The 19473-nt window shown below is 42.0% G+C and overlaps 1 protein-coding gene across 1 annotated transcript in view; it reads left to right on the top strand.

Annotated features, from left to right (window-relative positions):
• Positions 1-19473, top strand: part of hpgd (15-hydroxyprostaglandin dehydrogenase) — an 82032-nt gene that overhangs the window by 48730 nt on the left and 13829 nt on the right. Inside the window, exon 5 of the mRNA XM_060926568.1 lies at positions 19138-19214. Within this exon, the coding sequence (XP_060782551.1) occupies positions 19138-19214 (77 nt within the window). The remainder of the gene's footprint in view (positions 1-19137; positions 19215-19473) is intronic.

Below are 19473 nucleotides of genomic sequence, written 5' to 3'. Positions count from 1 at the left end.
AGATGGCTTCTCAACTATTTCCAGGCACATTTTTGTGATTTTCAGAGGCCAATTAACACTACACATTAGTTGCTCATTACACTACAAATTGAATATAATTTACAAGAAAATGTCAGAAGATGGCGGCACGGTGGTGTAGTGGTTAGCGCTGTCGCCTCACAGCAAGAAGGTCCGGGTTCGAGCCCCGTGGCCGGCGAAGGCCTTTCTGTGCGGAGTTTGCATGTTCTCCCCGTGGGTTTCCTCCGGGTGCTCTGGTTTCCCCCACAGTCCAAAGACATGCAGGTTAGGTTAACTGGTGGCTCTAAATTGACTGTAGGTGTGAATGTGAGTGTGAATTGTTGTCTGTGTCTATGTGTCAGCCCTGTGATGACCTGGCGACTTGTCCAGGGTGTACCCCACCTTTCGCCCGTAGTCAGCTGGGATAGGCTCCAGCTTGCCTGCGACCCTGTAGAACAGGATAAAGCGGCTAGAGATAATGAGATGAGATGAGATGTCAGAAGATTCAAGAAAAACCTGCTTAAAGTTCTACCCAAGAAAAGTCACACACATGTCTAGAAAAAAGTATGAGGGGCCAAGGATGTTCCAGTTGGTTACAACTTACTGGTCCTCATATAAACAGTGGGGCAAAAAAGTATTTAGTCAGCCACCAATTGTGCAAGTTCTCCCACTTAAAAAGATGAGAGAGGCCTGTAATTTTCATCATAGGTACACTTCAACTATGAGAGACAGAATAGGGGGAAAGAGTCCAGGAAATCACATTGTAGGATTTTTAATGAATTAATTGGTAAATTCCTCGGTAAAATAAGTATTTGGTCACCTGCAAACAAGCAAGATTTCTGGCTCTCACAGACCTGTAACAACTTCTTTAAGAGGCTCCTCTGTCCTCCACTCGTTACCTGTATTAATGGCACCTGTTTGAACTCGTTATCGGTATAAAAGACACCTGTCCATAACCTCAAGGCAAGGCAAGTTTATTTATATAGCACATTTTATACACAGTGGCAGTTCAATGTGCTTTACAGAAGTAAAAGCAAAACAGTAAGCAATAGAAAATAAAATTACATAAAATAAATGGGGAAGAAAAATAATAAGAATTAAACAATAGTAGAAATAAAATAATAAAATGAAGTAAAAGTTCAATTTAAAAAAACCAGCAGAATAAAATAGAATAAAAGTTAAGTAAAATTTAAAACATGCAGAGACTGTAAAAGTAAAGAGTTTAAAACATGTAGACATGACAATATTAATAATTTAGCAGAAAGCATCTGAAAACAGCTTGGTCTTTAACCTAGATTTGAAGCTGCCAACAGCAGGAGCATTTTTGATGTCCTCTGGCAGTTGGTTCAAACAGGCACACTCCAAACTCCACTATGGCCAAGACCAAAGAGCTGTCAAAGGACACCAGAAACAAAATTGTAGACCTGCACCAGGCTGGGAAGACTGAATCTGCAATAGGTAAGCAGCTTGGTGTGAAGAAATCAACTTTGGGAGCAATTATTAGAAAATGGAAGACATACAAGACCACTGATAATCTCCCTTGATCTGGGGCTCCACGCAAGATCTCACCCCGTGGGGTCAAAATGATCACAAGAACGGTGAGCAAAAATCCCAGAACCACACGGGGGGACCTAGTGAATGACTTGCAGAGAGCTGGGACCAAAGTAACAAAGGCTACCATCAGTAACACACTACGCCGCCAGGGACTCAAATCCTGCAGCGCCAGACGTGTCCCCCTGCTTAAGCCAGTACATGTCCAGGCCCGTCTGAAGTTTGCTAGAGAGCATTTGGATGATCCAGAAGAGGATTGGGAGAATGTCATATGGTCAGATGAAACCAAAATAGAACTTTTTGGTAAAAACTCAACTTGTCGTGTTTGGAGGAGAAGGAATACTGAGTTGCATCCAAAGAACACCATACCTACTGTGAAGCATGGGGGTGGAAACATCATGCTTTGGGGCTGTTTTTCTGCAAAGGGACCAGGACGACTGATCCGTGTAAAGGAAAGAATGAATGGGGCCATGTATCGTGAGATTTTGAGTGAAAACCTCCTTCCATCAGCAAGGGCATTGAAGATGAAACGTGGCTGGGTCTTTCAGCATGACAGTGATCCCAAACACACCGCCCAGGCAATGAAGGAGTGGCTTTGTAAGAAGCATTTCAAGGTCCTGGAGTGGCCTAGCCAGTCTCCAGATCTCAACCCCATAGAAAATCTTTGGAGGGAGTTGAAAGTCCGTGTTGCCCAGCGACAGCCCCAAAACATCACTGCTCTAGAGGAGATCTGCATGGAGGAATGGGCCAAAATACCAGCAACAGTGTGTGAAAACCTTGTGAAGACTTCCAGAAAACGTTTGACCTCTGTCATTGCCATCAAAGGGTATATAACAAAGTATTGAGATGAACTTTTGTTATTGACCAAATACTTATTTTCCACCATAATTTGCAAATAAATTCTTTAAAAATCAGACAATGTGATTTTCTGGATTTTTTTTTTCTCATTTTGTCGCTCATAGTTGAAGTGTACCTATGATGAAAATTACAGGCCTCTCTCATCTTTTTAAGTGGGAGAACTTGCACAATTGGTGACTGACTAAATACTTTTTTACCCCACTGTAGGTACTATAATAATACTCATGAAACATTGTCAGCAATGACTATTTTTTATACTCTGTTTTAATAAATCTATAAGAAATCTAGTAATTAACAATACAACTATTCTTACATAAGAGTTAAAATTTTGAGTCCGAGATTCCAAGTAACTTTGTCACAAAATGACTTTTAAAATGACTCAAAACTAGACATGGTCATATCATTTGGCATTCAGACTCAAATCTGCTGCACTAGAGCTTAGAAAAGAGAAGAAAATAAAAACTGTATTAAAATATAAATTTACATCCTACGAAGCATATGACTGACTGTCATTCTTATTATGAATGAAAAAATGCACAATAATAACAAAATCATTGATTGACAGTTTGGCACAGAACATAAGACTGTACTGCAAAGTTTCATGTAAACTGAACTCTTAATCAACTGACTGGATCAATCAGAAACTGTCAACCCTAAAACACTAGTTCAGCTGCATCATGCAATAAAAACAGTGAATACTGAGTGTATTATTATTGTCTTATTTAGTGTGCCACTCAGAGACGGAGGTGCCTGTAGAGTTTGGCAAGGCTAGGACCTTCGGTGGCTGAGTTATGAATTTTTAAAGGCTGGCTCGAGCCATGGCTCATATTAAAGTTTTCAGCGAGCAGCGCTCATGCACGGGTTTCAGGGGTGAATAATGGGCTGAGGCGGGGTTGTATTGGGCTGTGCCTCGGTTGTTTCGAAAGGGCTCAGAGAGAGGAAGGGGCCTGTAAAGTTTGGCTTGGCTAGGACCTTCGGTGGCCAAGTTATGAATTTAAATCCCCACACGCAGGAGCAGCTGGAGCAAGGGTTCGTGTTAAAGCTTTCCATGATCCACGCTTACTTCTGATGTCGGATCGGGCCAAGCCTGGACTGGTTCGAAAGGGCTTGGGGAGACGGAGATGCCTGTAAAGTTTGGCAGGGCTAGGACCATTGGTGGCTGAGTTATGAATTTTTAAAAGCTGGTTCGAGCCAGGGCTCATATTAGAGCTGTCGGCGAGGAGCGCTGGTGCAGGGGTTTTGGGGGTGAATAACAGGCCAAGGTGGGGTCTTAGCAGGTCGTGCCTGTGCTGGTTAGAACGCTGCCAGGGAGAGGATATGCCTGTAAACCTTGGTGGGGCTAGGACCTTCATTGTCCGAGTTATGAATTTTTTAAATCGTGCCCACTGGGGCCCCCATTTCACAGGCCGTGTTACGAAATAATGTATTCACCCCATGTAACATTTGGAAGAAAATCTTTACAATGTTTTCATGGGCCATCCGGTTTGATGCTTTTGAAATACAGACAGACATATTCAAATTATTTTTTTATTGGCCATCTGGTCAGATGCTTTTGTACAACAGAGCATTAGGGCCATTCATGAAGGAGAAGATATTTTTTGATATGACGAGATTAAAGTCAACATGTCGACATTAAACTCGAAATTCCGAGAATAAAGTTGAAATTGGATGTCGACTTTAATCTTGATGGGTCGACTTTAAACTCGACATGTCGACATTAAACTTGGAAATGTCGAGAATAAAGTTGATGTCGAGTTTAAAGTTGACCCATCAAGATTAAAGTCGACATCCAATTTCAACTTTATTCTCGGAATTTCGAGTTTAATGTCGACATGTTGACTTTAATCTCGTCATATCAAAAAATATCTTCTCCTTCATGAATGGCCCTAATGCTCCGTCGTACTTTTGAAATACAGATGGACAAATACGAAAATTACTGTTCAATGTCCAGCCTTATTTCCCACACTGCATGTTTTTTAATAGTTTCACAGGAAGTCCTTGTGAATGAGGTCGGTGCTAAAGAGATGAATGAGTGTGTTAATGTCAACCTGTGAATTGCAGCTACACTACTGTCAGAGCTGTGGTTATAGAAAGTGAATCAACAACTTCTGACAAATCAGTGCTGCACTATAGCCTCATTTAATACTCCATTTATGACTAAACAGATTTAAAACATTGTCACGTTTTATTCATATAAAAATGTCTACATCCTGGGGCAGGAAAAAATTAACCAAGCAATAATATGTATGATTAGCATTTTAAATTTGATGACTACTAAAACACTATCACTGTCTGTTTATTTAAAAGCAGTCAAGCCGATCCAAATGTCTGGAGTCCTTCCCGCACCAGTCTGTTTCTGTAGCCCTCGGCCTCTCACATAGCTAGGGTTACAGTGGGGGGCTGGTCCTCTGGTAACTGCAAGGGTTTGACTCCCCACTCGCATCTGTATTGCAACATGCCTTGCCAGATGGCAGTAGGTACCATTTTTATGATGGTCTTTGGTATGACCCAACCACGAGTAGAACTCTCACTCTCCCAATCGAGAGACGGGCATGCTAACCACTAGGCCAACTCGCAGTCGATCCAAATGTAATGTTGCATAACAATCTTGTTCATCTACAAGTTGGCTACCTCATTCAGCACAGACCTTTGTAGTTAACGGTTGTGTAGCCCCAGCACTCATCTCCTTTTTCCACCAACATGAACTAGGTGCTAGTACCAGTTCTGATTTGGTTCAACTTGTGAACCTTCTAAGAACTGGTTCTTTTCCATGGGCTAGAGAGCCACCAATCATTACATCACTGTGTAGACATCTGTATATGTCTCCACTTTTCCAGCAATGCTAGCGCCAACACAATGGTGGACTACGTTGTCTCTTTGCAAGTGTTGCCCCTGGCTTTTCAAGCCTACCCTGCCATCCAAACAACTTGGGTTGGATTTGTTGGTGCCAATTATCTCATCCCCAGCCCCTAATGTAAGCAGTTCTTGATTCTAGACCAGGAAAGTGTTGGTGTTATTCTTGAACCAGTTTTCCTGGCTGAGAATTGGTTCTTGGGCTACTGAAATACAAAGAATGAGCCCCTGAAGCTGGTCCTTTCACAGACCACAAAACCTTCTGTGCACTTTTCTAGCCACAAGCTTCAGAATCATGAAGGTTGCAATCTGACTGAACAAATTGACTGAGCTCAACATTTCAAACAAAAATCCTACTAGGTAGGGGAATAATTTTACCCTAAAGCCCCAAGCATATTAACTGACAAGATTTACAGCATGCAACAGGAAGAAATGACCAGCTCCTCCACCATAGGTCCTAAAAATGGCAACTGGACTTGCTTGAAATCCTTGAAGACATTTTACCACTCAACCAAAAGATTTCTTCAATTCTGTCTGACTAGTGGGGAGTTCCAGGTATTTATCCTCTAATGGACCAAAAGCAAGCCGAAGGAGAGTCGTTGAGGTCACATGGGTCATTGATCCTCTCAGGCTACATCCACATGGCAACGAGATGTTATTTAAAAAATATCGCGTCCACATGGGCAACGATCAGTAAGATATCAGGTCCATATGGCAATGCAACGCTTGCTGAAAACGATGCAATACACATGCCACACCTCTAGGGGCGCTGTAAGACGGTCCCTTCGGAGACACCAGAACAATAGAAGAAGTAAGGATGCATGCGCATAAACTATTATGCGCGAGACTTCATATTAGCCACAAAGTCAGGAAAATCTGTTCGTAAAATTACGTTATAATGACCAAATACAATGAAAAGTATTTTTCCAGTCTCACCTGTGAAAGGTAATCCCATGTGATCTCGTTTGGACGGTAAACCTGTTGGTACAGTTAAACGCAGCACATGAATGAGGCGTCTTTATTCTCCGCTTTGACCTATCCAATATGGCGGCGAGGATGACGTATGATTCTACACGGAAGGTGGCGTCTTTAATGGTCCGGAATAAATTGAATGCTACATGTTGATGGATTAATTTGTTCTTCTACGTCCTTTTTGAGGAATGTATTGTAGGACTTAAACCAACATCTGAAGAGGTGAGATCGCTCCTTTTTTTCCCTATTTTTGCTGGCGGGATTGACTCTGCCCTAAGGGCTATTTTCTCTCTCTCACTTTGCACCATTACACAAATATTCACAGTGAAAATATTTTGTAAGCGCGTTTCATGAACCAAGTTATAGGATTTGTTGACAACTCGCATCGAGTTCGTTACACTTCTACCCGGCGTGAAGCACATGTGGTTGTGACGTCATCATAAACAAATCCGTTCTACTCATCCAGATGACTTCGCAACGGCAACGTTGCCAGATCTTTCTACTCTGGAACCCATTCTCAAAAGATTGCGTTTTGGGGCACCCAAAACGCCGGTGCCGTGTGGACGCCAGGCCTAAACGATAAACAATTGTATCGGATTCACCTGAATCCGTTGCCGTGTGGACAGGGCCTCAGTCATCCTGTAAGTTGTTAGGGTCACTGGAGGCCGGGTATGAACAGTGTTGGCAGCCGAGAGGGTCATTAGGGTGATCTGTGGGTCGTTGGCTGTCTCTGCCATCATGAGTCATTAAAGTCAACTGAGTTTTGGTGTGGATGTGTGTTTAGTTTTCTGGGAAGTGTGCCAAGGACTGCATTGTAGGTGGCTGATAAGTGGTGTCTCAGACCACCTCCTCTGTTCAGTGATGGTCATACCAGGTTGACAAAGATGGCTTCTTTTACTCCTCTTTCAGACCACCGGTCTTCTCTGACTAAAATGCATACATGGCAGTCCTGAAATGTGATCTCAATGACTCTCCTTAGGGTTGCTTTTGATCCACTAGAGGATAAATGCCTGGAATTCCCCACTAGTCAGACAGAACTGAAGAAGCCTTTCGGATGAGAGGTGAAACGTCTTCAAAGATTTCAAGCAAGTCCAGTTGTCTTTTTTAGTATCTACGGTTTATGATGACCTGGATGACTGAGAACCTTCACAGATATGCCAGCTCCTCCACTTTTAACTAACCAGAAATCAGTCCTGTTCACTTGTGTATCATCTGATCAAAGCAAACATAATTGCTGCCAGAAGCAAATGTCTTTCATATCCCCAGCCTTTGCACTTTCATGCATTAGCTTTTCAGCTGAGGGGATCTGGTATACAGCTAAAAGGTAGCTACCTTCTACCCAAGTTAGCTAGCTACAATGGTGCTTGAAAGTTTGTGAACCCTTTGGAATTTTCTATATTTCTGCATAAAGATGACCTAAAACATCAGATTTTCACACAAGTCCTAAAAGTAGATAAAGAGAACCCAGTTAAAGAAATGAGACAAAAATATTATACTTGGTTATTTATTTATTTATTTATTTATTGAGGAAAATGATCCAATATTACATATCTGAGTGGCAAAAGTATGTGAACCTTTGCTTTCAGTACCTGGTCTGACGACCCCCCCCCCCCCCCCCCCCCCCCCCGTGCAGCAATAACTGCAACTAAATATTTCCGGTAACTGTTGATCAGTCCTGCACACCGGCTTGGAGGAATTTTAGCCCGTTCCTCCATACAGAACAGCTTCAACTCTGGGATGTTGGTGGGTTTCCTTACATGAACTGCTCGCTTCAGGTCCTTCCACAACATTTCCATTGGATTAAGGTCAGGACTTTGACTTGGCCATTCCAAAACATTAACTTTATTCTTCTTTAACCATTCTTTGGTAGAACGACTCGTGTGCTTAGGGTTGTTGTCTTGCTGCATGACCCACCTTCTGTTGAGATTCAGTTCATGGACAGCTGTCCTGACATTTTTTCCTTTAGAATTTGCTGATATAATTCAGAATTCATTGTTCCATCAATGATGGCAAGCCATCCTGGCCCAGATGCAGCAAAACAGGCCCAAACCATGATATTACCACCACCATGCTTCACAGATGGGATAAGGTTCTTATAATGGAATGCAGTGTTTTCCTTTCTCCAAACATAATGCTTCTTATTTAAACCAAAAAGTTCTATTTTGGTCTCATCCATAGGACTCCCTAAAGTGAATGACGCATGAAATGGAATGACGAATGACAGGTAGTAAATTTGAACAATAAATGGTCCCTTGTCATTCAGATTCTTACAAATGGAATAACGATTGAAATCTTTAGTTTTAGACCTCCCTAGGATAAGATAAGTGGGTGCTTGGTGGGATATCAGCTTTTACAAATGGAATGACAGGGTTTCTATATGTATTGACTTACTTTGAGCTAATGTTGTCAGTGATATCACCTTTTACAAATGGAATGATAAGGTTTCTAGGTGGAATGACATACTTTGAGGCAATGTTATCAGTGATATCAAATTAACAAATGGAATGACATTGTTTCTAGGGTTAGGTTATAGGTGATATCACTGATAACATTGCCTCAAAGTATGTCATTCCACCTAAAAACAGTCATTCCATTTGTAAAAGGGGATATCACTGATAACATTAGCTTAAAGTATGTCATTCCACCTGGAAATGCTGTCATTCCATTTGTAAAAGGTGATATCACTGATAACATAACCTAAAAGTATGTCATTCCACTTAGAAACAATGTCATTCCATTTCATGAGCTGAAAGCATGTCATTCTACCTACATTTCAATCGTTATTCCATTTATAAGAATCTGAATGACAAGGGACCATTTATTGTTCAAATCACTAGCTGTCATTTGTCATTCCATTTCATGCGTCATTCACTTTAGGGAGTCCCCTCATCCGTCCACAAAACATTTTTCCAATAGCCTTCTGGCTTGTCCACGTGATCTTTAGCAAACTGCAGACAAGCAGCAATGTTCTTTTGGAGAGCAGTGGCTTTCTCTTTGCAACCCTGCCATGCACACCATTGTTCAGTGTTCTCCTGATGGTGAACTCATGAACATTAACATTAACCAATATGAGCGAGGCCTTCAGTTGCTTAGAAGTTACCCTGGGGTCCTTTGTGACCTCGCTGACTATTACACGCCTTGCTCTTGGAGTGATCTTTGTTGGTTAACCACTCCTGGGGAGGGTAACAATGGTCTTGAATTTCCTCCATTTGTACACAATCTGTCTGACTGTAGATTGGTGGAGTCCAAGCTCTTTAGAGATGGTTTTGTAACCTTTTCCAGCCTGATGAGCATCAACAACGCTTTTTCTGAGGTCCTCAGAAATCTCCTTTGTTTGTGTTGTGATACACTTCCACAAACATGTGTTGTGAAGATCAGAGACTTTGATAGATCCCTGTTCTTTAAATAAAACAGGGTGCCCACTCACACCTGATTGTCATCCCATTGATTGAAAACACCTGACTCTAATTTCACCTTCAAATTAACTGCTAATCCTAGAGGTTCACATACTTTTGCCACTCACAGATATGTAATATTGGATCATTTTCCTCAATAAATAAATGACCAAGTATAATATTTTTGTCTCATTTGTTTAACTGGGTTCTCTTTATCTACTTTTAGGACTTGTGTGAAAATCTGATGATGTTTTAGGTCACATTTATGCAGAAATATAGAAAATTCTAAAGGATTCACAAACTTTCAAGTACCACTGTAGTTCATCACTGTGTAGCTAAAACTTACTGGTTCCAGCAGCTGTCCACAGGCCAGCGTTTGATGTCCTTAGTGTACTTTTCTGGACACAAGCTTCAGAATCTCGAAGGTTGCAATCTGGCTTTCTTTTGAAGAATATAGTTTGTTCTTTTCCACATTATTGGTAAAAATGTACCAGACTTTCTAGGGAATGCTAGACCTTTGGCCTGCAAGAATACATTATCACTCACATTGGCATCCCGTAATGATTTGCATACTCGATGCAATTTGGTCCAAAGGCATTTTGATATCACTAACTGAGCCCTAAGCAGTTTTCTATGGTGGTACTCACTTGTTTATTTATTTCAAAGGTGATTTGAGCACCAATTTTGACCTGGTCAGGATAATCTAATATAATTAACTCTTTAGCCATATTATTTTTGCCTTCTTCCAGTGTACTTTAAACTTCATTCTTTCTCACTGGTAGCCAGTGAAAGGGATGACACTTTGCCTTATTTTGGCATTATGTAAGCTCTTACAGCTGCTTTTTGTAACAGCAGTGATGTTACAAGGTCGACTGACTGAATTCCATGTAAAGAGAATTGTTGGAGTCGGCTTGGAAAGAAACGAAAGCAAATTGGACTGCTTTCGTTCGACACGTTTTAGTTTGGCAGCAGCTCCAAGCTGGAAGAAGCACTCTTCCTAAAAAGAGTGTGCACACTTCAGTTACATCCAGCAGCTGGGTATGTTGGATGCTGTACAAGGAAATGTGTGGAATGTGTTCTGGTGACAGATGAGCATGTGCTCAGCTGGAATGGATGCATGTATGTGATTAAGATCTGTAACAAGAATAAAATGGGTGCTCGGGTGAACAGCTTGTGTTGCACTAAAGTGTTGCGTTTCCAAACAAAAACAAAGTGTGATTTGTGCGACGATAAAGCTCATGTGAACTTCAGATGTTCATACATGTGGTATACATGCTGGGGGATTGTAAACACGGCTATGCAATAAAACCATGCATTCCATCAATGTTGAACTTATTCTCTGGACTTTTCACATGTTTCTCCTCTGGCAGAGGAACATGAGTCAGTTAAACAAAGCACAGCATTCCCTCTAAACACACTTCTGGCACGTTCAAACACGAGCAGATGGCCTTCAGATGGCTGAGGGCGATACTGCTCACGGGCCAGAGTATGTGCTGTGATGAAAGCCGATGATAGGCAAAATGGATGAATCAGTTTGCAAACACTCTAGTCTACACTTGCATGCTACACTGTGCACCTTGACCATGTTATGACTGCATGTATAATGAGGGATTTGAAAAAGTCAGACAACTGTACAGATCAAAATAAATGTGGTTTATACACGTGTTGGTGAAGTCATCACTTTCAGCATGGCGACTCTTTTCCAGCCATGGTCCAATCACCTTGTAGCTAGAACTTTTTTCCAGAGGTGGTTCAACAGTTAAAGCTCTGGGTTCAAGCCCTAGCACTGACAAGCTGCTACTGTTGGGGCCCTTGAGCTAGGCCCTTAACCCTCTGCTCCAGGAGCATGGTCATGTACCCCCTTATACATCGCTCTAGAGCATCTGCGACATGCCTGTAATCTAAAAATACATTCCTTTTTTTTTTAGCACGAGCTCCAGAGTCTCTGATTTGCTCTTGAGCTCGGGTTACTGACTGTATGGTGTGTCATGTTCTCCCCACATCTGTGCATGTGTTCTTGGCTATCTGATCTCCCTAGTTTTAATTTATTCATATGACCTTTTATTTAACCGGCACAATCACATTAAAACCCACATCTCACAATCTGTACACAATCTGTGCAAGTTACCACACAGGCATGATGTAACAACACTCAGAACAGCACTGTGGAAAGCCCTTAAAACAGTTGCATTCATACTGAAACAATTTCCTTATGGCTTCAAGTCTGATCATGAGATTGATGGCATTGGCTTAGTTTTAGATCCATCCATGACGGGGTGCCATAACTTTTAAAACAGCATCAAAATGAGTTACCATCATGGAAATATTCTGGAAAAAGGTGGCTTTAACACTTCCCCTCCCCCGGCATGTCTGGTAAAACAAAGTTGTTTATCACGTCTTCAGAAGGATCGTATATCATTTATCCCAGGTCGATGTGCTGGTTCAGGAATCATTTTAATCCACTCCCCTTCCTGAATTGTTTGAGCTGATACCCATCTCCACAGCTGGTATGCATCATCTTGTTTCAATACATTTCATTTCCTAATGCGGGGTGTCGTAACCACATGTTATGGCCCTTTTCCACTACCCTTTTTCAGCTCACTTCAGCTCGCTTCAGCTCACTTCAGCCCGACACGGCTCGCGTTTCGACTACCTCAGAGCAGCACGACTCAGCTCGCTTCAGCCCTGCTCAGCACCCAAAACTCGCACGGTTTTGGAGTGGGGCTGAAGCGAGCCAAACCGAGCCGAGTGAGGCTGGGGGCGTGAGCAGACACTCCCCTGTGCACTGATTGGTGAGGAGGAGTGTCCTCACATGCCCACACACGCCCCGCGAGCACGCTAGGATCTGTAAACACCGCAAACCCGGAAGAATAATAATTACGAATTACGAGAATTTCTGAAGCCTTATGCGCCTCGTCTCATCTATACGCTCTTGCCAGTATCTGTTGGCGTTGTCGGTGACAACAAGCCACAGCACCAAGACCAGCAACACTAACACTCAGCAACACTCCATGTCCTCCATGTTTATTGTTTACTATCCGGATCGTGAGACTACCGCTTAAAAGATCACTGATGTCACTGTTTGCGCCGCTTAACGACATCACGTGACGTCCACCCACTTTCGCTAACTCCACCCAATGTGTCCACCCACTTCCAGCCAGCACGGTTCAGCGCGGTTGTAGTCGAAATGCAACTCCAATAGCCCCGCTCAGCTCGACTCAGCACGGCACGGCTCAGCCCGACTCAGCCGCGTTTGTAGTGGAAAAGCGGCATTAGTCTGTTTACAAACCGCTTGCTCAGTAACCAGTTCGGAAAAGTCACGTGAGGTCATGCGTGGATCAGAGGTCGCGACCGCGGAGCCACATCAAATATGGCAGATCGCCCAGATCGAACAAAGACTCCTAAATTGAGACAAAAGCCCCCCAATGATTTAAGGACATATCTGACATTATCAGAGGCAAAATGTGCCAGAAAAGAGCAGGAAAATACACGGCAGACAAGCCAAGTAAATACCGCTGGCTTTTGAGTGCTCACTTCTGTGTCAGAGGTCGCTGGGGAGATTCAACACCAAGCGGGATAAATACTATTGCAAGACACTGTTGGTTTGTAATGGATGTATTCTGCAATAGTGTGCATAAGTATTTGCCCTTGAATCTTCTCACTTTTTTTTTAATGGCTGCAAACTGAAACTTAAAATGGATCGTCATAAATCTACACATGACTTCTGTAATTTTGAAGCAGATGAGAATGTGATTGTATAATTATTCACTGTCATTTTGTGCAATTAGTGTTACGTAATCTGAGCATGAATACTGTTCCTGGAAGAACCTGGAGTTCCTGAAAAACCTAAACAACTTCATGAAGATCCAAGCAGGTCATAAGACATGAGGAAAAGTATCAATCAGGGTTCCCAAACTTTGAACAACTCTCAGGTCGCCGACCCCCCACAAGGGACTTTTAGAACTGTTAGTAAACACACATCTAAAGCTCTGCGAGTTTTTGTGCTCGAAACATTCAAGTAATACCACTAGAAACCTTGAATCTTCTAGTTTTCAAATATATATAAAACAAACATTATCTTTTGCACTTTGTAAAGAGAATAAAAACAAATCTTACGAATTTCAGTACTTCAGCCAGCAGCAGCCTCTTAACGACACACCCATCAGCTATTCACATGTTAAGCGCATGGAACATCAGTGTCGTCATTCGCTCATTGTGTAGCAAGGGGAGATGAGAACACTCCCCATTTCACCGGTATAAACAAGTGCACATGTTCACTTGTTTCCATACCAACCGAGAAACTTTGAGGAATGGCCAATGCAAGGAAGATGTCGCCTGCCGAAGCTTCACTGCTGATCCAGGATCAACTTGCTCTGGAGAGTGAGTCAGATGATGCGATGTCAGATGTATCCAGTGAAGACAGCGATGATGAATGAATGCATTTTGAACTTCGTCTTGATCCCGCCGGGGATATTTTTGATGAGTAAGTAGGCTGATATCTGTCTCACTAGCGGTTGTTGTAATGCTTTTTCGGTTAGCGTATAGGGAGAACTACATTACAGTACATTTAGCGGATGCTTTTATCCAAAGTGACTTACATTTGAGAAAAACAATCAAGCTACAGTAAAACATAGGAAATCATAGAGTAAGAAGAAGAGAGTGCATGTTAGATGGTTAGTGGGTTGTTAGGATAGGAGGTGCTCTTTGAAGAGAAAGAACTAGTTGATCAAAACGTGCTGTTATTTTCGTCAAGTTTTGAAAACATTTTTCTGTTGCCAAACTATGTTTCACTGATTTACTGATTAATGATTTACAGTAATTAGTTACCTAAGTCACCTATGCCCTGCATAGTCATAGTTTATCTTCATTGCTAACTTTAGATTTATTATAGTCCGTGCATAAGTCTATGCATAAGATTGTGAAATGTAGCTTTGGCTTTTAGGGCTTCTTTTCTTTGCAGTAACTTTCCAAGCAGAAAGGTGTGGGGGCAGGGAGGTGCAGGGGCCAGGGGCAGGGAGGTACAAGGGCCAGGTGCAGAGAGGTACAGGGGCCAGGGGCAGGGAGGTACAGGGGCCAGGGTCTTTGACAAATGGACTATTAATAATAATAATAATAAGTTAAATTTATATAGCGCCTTTCAAAAAACCCAAGGACGCTTTACAATTATAGACAAAGAAAAAAAATAAATAAATAATTGAATAATAAAAAATAAAAGTAAAAAGTCCACCAAGTAGGGGTCAAGATGTAATTCCCGTGGTGTAGCAGCCACAGTCCCACCAAAAGGCGCATGAAAACGAGTCCCACATCTCCAGCACAGCCGCCGTGACGCCGTCAGCCACATCGCTCAAACACCACGCCGTGGATCCACAAAGCGAGCAGAGAAGCTCCGCCACGCAGAGCGCTGGTGTGTCCCAGACCGCCTGCACAGCCGCCGCGACACCACCGAGCAACATCGCTCGGAACATCACGCCAAGCATCAAAGCGCAGAGCGCTGGACAACCACGATGTAAAATGAGCAGCGAGCTCACTGCAGTCCACAGCCGGGAGCGCAGGCATCACCTATGGCGAACCAAGGCCTGGAGGGAACCGACGCCCAAACTGGGTCCGGAGCTACACCACAACCCGCGGACAAAACACTCAAACAAACATCAAACTATACAAACACACACAAAAAAAAACAACAAATAAAATGAAAATTGAAAAAGAAAGAAAATAAAATTAAAAAAAGTTCTGGTGAGAAGCGGCAGCCAGAATGCGCACGACGTACTCTCAACCGGAAACGGAAACGAAAAAATATGTCACGTTGACAGTGACAGGGAGGAGGTGGGATTACAGGTGAATTACACCTACCTCATCAATATTCATTTGAAAGGGCAACTGACTTTGGAGAAAACAAAGGTAGTCTGAAGTTTCTACAATTAGTATTGAAACTACAGAACGTTTCTGAATGCCGTTCTTACTTTTATGTAGCCAACACCTATGTTTACAAGGTTCAGACTTCAAAAGTCTTGTGCAGATATATTTATAGTGTTTGTTTTTTTTTACAAGGTTTGAAGACTCTGAAAATAGTTTTTTGTAAGGTTGTGTTTGCACTTTAATTTAAATAAAAACAAATTTCATTACATTCACTTTACTCTGATATTATTATTGCTGAGGGTGTCCAGAATATAACCCAGGACCTCAGTGTCGTAGCGCTAGTGCAGAACTATGGCTTAATGGTTAGACAAGCAGCTTTAGGACCTGAAAGTTGATGGTTTGATTCCCTGGACCAACAGAAATGGCATGTTAAGGTCCTTGTAGTGTGAGTTCTTCTTTCTGCATTTCCACAACAACCCTGTAACACCTCTGTGGTATTTAACTCATTCTTTAGTTACCTCTATCGTAACCCAATGGAGAGCTTGTAGTCACATGTGAAACAGAGGCTCCCATTGTGCCCACGTGGATTAGTCTTGTCAGCAGTGTTTAAATTCACTCATCCAGAACACACAGGAAGCTGTTTACAATTACGCTCTGTCTTTGCACGTCCTGCTCGGTAATTGAAGGGTTGGTGCTGGTTGTAAAGTTGTTTATCATGTCAGAGCCTCAAGGTTCGATGTGATGGATTAAGAACACAACTGCACCATGATAACGACAAAGAAACAGCCAGCAGACAGCTGAAATGTATTAGTGTAGAGGGGGAAAAAAGCTGATGGTCGGGTTTATGTGGATCTATAAAGTGGGACTGAGCATGATTTATTTAGCGCAGGAAATGATCCTTGGCCAATTTATGTTTCTGGAGCACATCTTTTTGTTTAAGCACACTTGGCATCTGGCAGGATTTTTTAACACTCTGATTTAAAAGGGAAGGATGAAAGCAATCCTCCAGGCTTGGAAGCGCTAGTTTTTTTCCATGACGAAGACACTGGGAATCATTCAGTACTTGTCGAGTTGTCGCTGCTTTTGCGTCGATCCAAGAAGTAAACTATTGTACGTCCTGGAGCATATCACAACAAGCCATGTGTTGTGTGGAAGACTGCAGAGGAATTAGTTTAAGGACATTTCAACATGTCACGTAAGGGCCAGATGATGTGTAGGGATGCGCTGAAAGGATTTGACCTGCAGGGGGTAAAATAAGGCACAGTGCTGCTGAATTCTTGATTCTGATTGGTCAGAAGGCTGTCATTACAGGGTATTGTATGCCAGTCACTCTATGTAATCTAAACATTAGTAAAACAATTGATGTGATGGATAAATGCCTCCTTATTTAATGTTTATGCAACGAGAAAGGAGTTTCCAGTATCAGTATGTCTTCAGGTATGGGACAGTATAGGTTACAGGACTTGTTACTTTGTGGTAGCATGATAACCTGGTGTGGAGTGTGGTGGGGTGGGTTTTTTCCCCCTATACTCCCCAATTACGGTATTAACTTTAAAAGAAAAATGGAAAGAGACCATCAATGACTGTGTCACTCACTCCAGCCCCATCTAGTCCAGAAGGAACAATCTAAAGTGGGCCACCTTGCGCAATACATGAAAAACTTTTGCAAGATCACATGAAACTTTTACATCTCCGTGTCCCACGCTTCCTAGGCGTGTATTATTTTTACACCTTACCGTGTAATGAAACTGCAAAGTCTAACAAGATATCAAAGCTAGAGGTCCTGTCAGTGTGTATTGTTTGATAGATCCCAGTCCTACAGATGTTTTCCTTTGCTGAAGGATCTCTTTCATTTTCCTCTTGTTCTATCAACAAACTTTTAGAATCTTGTTAACAAGCCCGTCAATAACGGCGTCACTCATTCCGGCCCCGTCTAGTCCAGAAGGAACAATTTAAAGTGGGCCCTTGCGCAATAAATGTTGCAAGCTATATACACAATATACAAGCTATATATAGAAGTGATATCCACCCTAATACCTAATCCACCGGAATACCGACCTATTTGCCAGAAAGAATCCAAAACAGTGAGGAATTGACCGAGAAGAAGTGATTTTTGTTGAACTGCTCATTAAGACTTAATTAGTCCATAACTTCATTAATAATGTAATTTATGCAAATCTGGATCAAAGTTCTATGCACCCTAGGTACCCCTACCTTCATGCCGGAAAGAATCAAAATCGATGAAGAATTGAGGGACAAGACATGATTTTGTGTGGAAACTGCTCGTTAGGGATTGATTAATTACTCCATATCTAAATTAATAATTGCAATATATGCAAATTTGGGTAGAAGCTATATGCAGCCCAGGCAGACCTACCTTCCTGCCAAAAAGAATAAAAATCTGTGAAGAATTGAGAGAGAGAGAGAGAGAGAAGAAGCGATTTTCATGAAATGTGGATGACGACGGACAACACATGAAGGCATAAACTCATCACCTGTCAGCCGGATGAGCTAATAATGGGAACTGAGTAACTGACTAACTTGGTTTGACCAACATAAATGTAACTATAAATGGATAAAAAGTGACCTTGTTTTTAAGAAAATTGTAATCATTGGCAAATTACTTATTAGAAATCAGCTTCAAGATGGTAACAGTAACTCCATCACAATACTGTTATGGATTATTTTCCTGTAACAGCATGACATGGTATGTTGTTCCATACACTACCGTTCAAAAGTTTGGGGTCACTTTGAAATGTCCTTATTTTTGAAAGAAAAGCACTGTTCTTTTCAATGAAGATCACTTTAAACTTATTAGAAATACACTCTATGCATTGCTAATGTGGTAAATGACTATTCTAGCTGCAAATGTCTGGTTTTTGGTGCAATATCTCCATAGGTGTATAGAGGCCCATTTCCAGCAACTCTCACTCCAGTGTTCTAATGGTACAATGTGTTTGCTCATTGCCTCAGAAGGCTAATGGATGATTAGAAAACCCTTGTACAATCATGTTAGCACAGCTGAAAACAGTTGAGCTCTTTAGAGAAGCTATAAAACTGACCTTCCTTTGAGCAGATTGAGTTTCTGGAGCATCACATTTGTGGGGTCGATTAAATGCTCAAAATGGCCAGAAAAGTGTCTTGACTATATTTTCTATTCATTTTATAACTTATGGTGGGAAATAAAAGTGTGACTTTTCATGGAAAACACAAACTTGTCTGGGTGACCCCAAACTTTTGAACGGTAGTGTACATCATGTAACGTGACCACGAGTTGGCCTAGTGGTTAGTGTATCTGCCTCTTGATTGGGAGATCGGGAGTTCTACTCACGATCGGGTCATACCAAAGACCATCATAAAAATGGTACCGTCTGGCAAGGCACGCTGCAATACAGATGCGATTGGGGAGTCAAACTCTCATGGTTACCAGAGGACTAGCTCCCCACTGTAACTCTAGCTATGTAATAGGTGAGAGGCCGACGGCTACGGAGATCAGCGCCGCCCTGTGCGCCACATGGCATGGGCATGACTTTGATTTGATCATGCAAAGTATTCTTCTACTGCACATAAAACTTAGGCATGGTTGTTGGTTCTGTACTCTGTCCCTAGTTGTTTATCTAGGAATATTTACCATGTTTCCATTGTTTTTCTACAGCATTCCTTCATTCCCCTTTTCAGCCGGTGTACACGGCCACCAAACATGGTGTAATCGGCTTCTCCAGATCGATGGCGGTGAGTAAATCCACCCACTTTCACCAGCTCAATATCCTGTTTTCATACATTGCTTGGAACAAACTCCAAAGCCAAATGACGCTGTAAATCAGCTATGTGTAAACTGTTGTTCAGTTTCTACTCATAACCAGTGTTGGGCAGTAACGTGTAACTGTAATTTGAATACTTTCCGCAGTAATGAGCAATGTAACGGATTAGTTTCTAAAAGGGTAATTATATTGCAACTACAAATCCAAGTATGATGCCGTTACCTGAACGC

The sequence above is a fragment of the Neoarius graeffei genome, chromosome 7 (assembly GCF_027579695.1).
Source record: "Neoarius graeffei isolate fNeoGra1 chromosome 7, fNeoGra1.pri, whole genome shotgun sequence".
Taxonomy (NCBI): Eukaryota; Metazoa; Chordata; class Actinopteri; order Siluriformes; family Ariidae; genus Neoarius; species Neoarius graeffei.
Note: the sequence above shows the minus strand (reverse complement) of the source record. Positions and strands in the feature narration are given on the sequence as shown.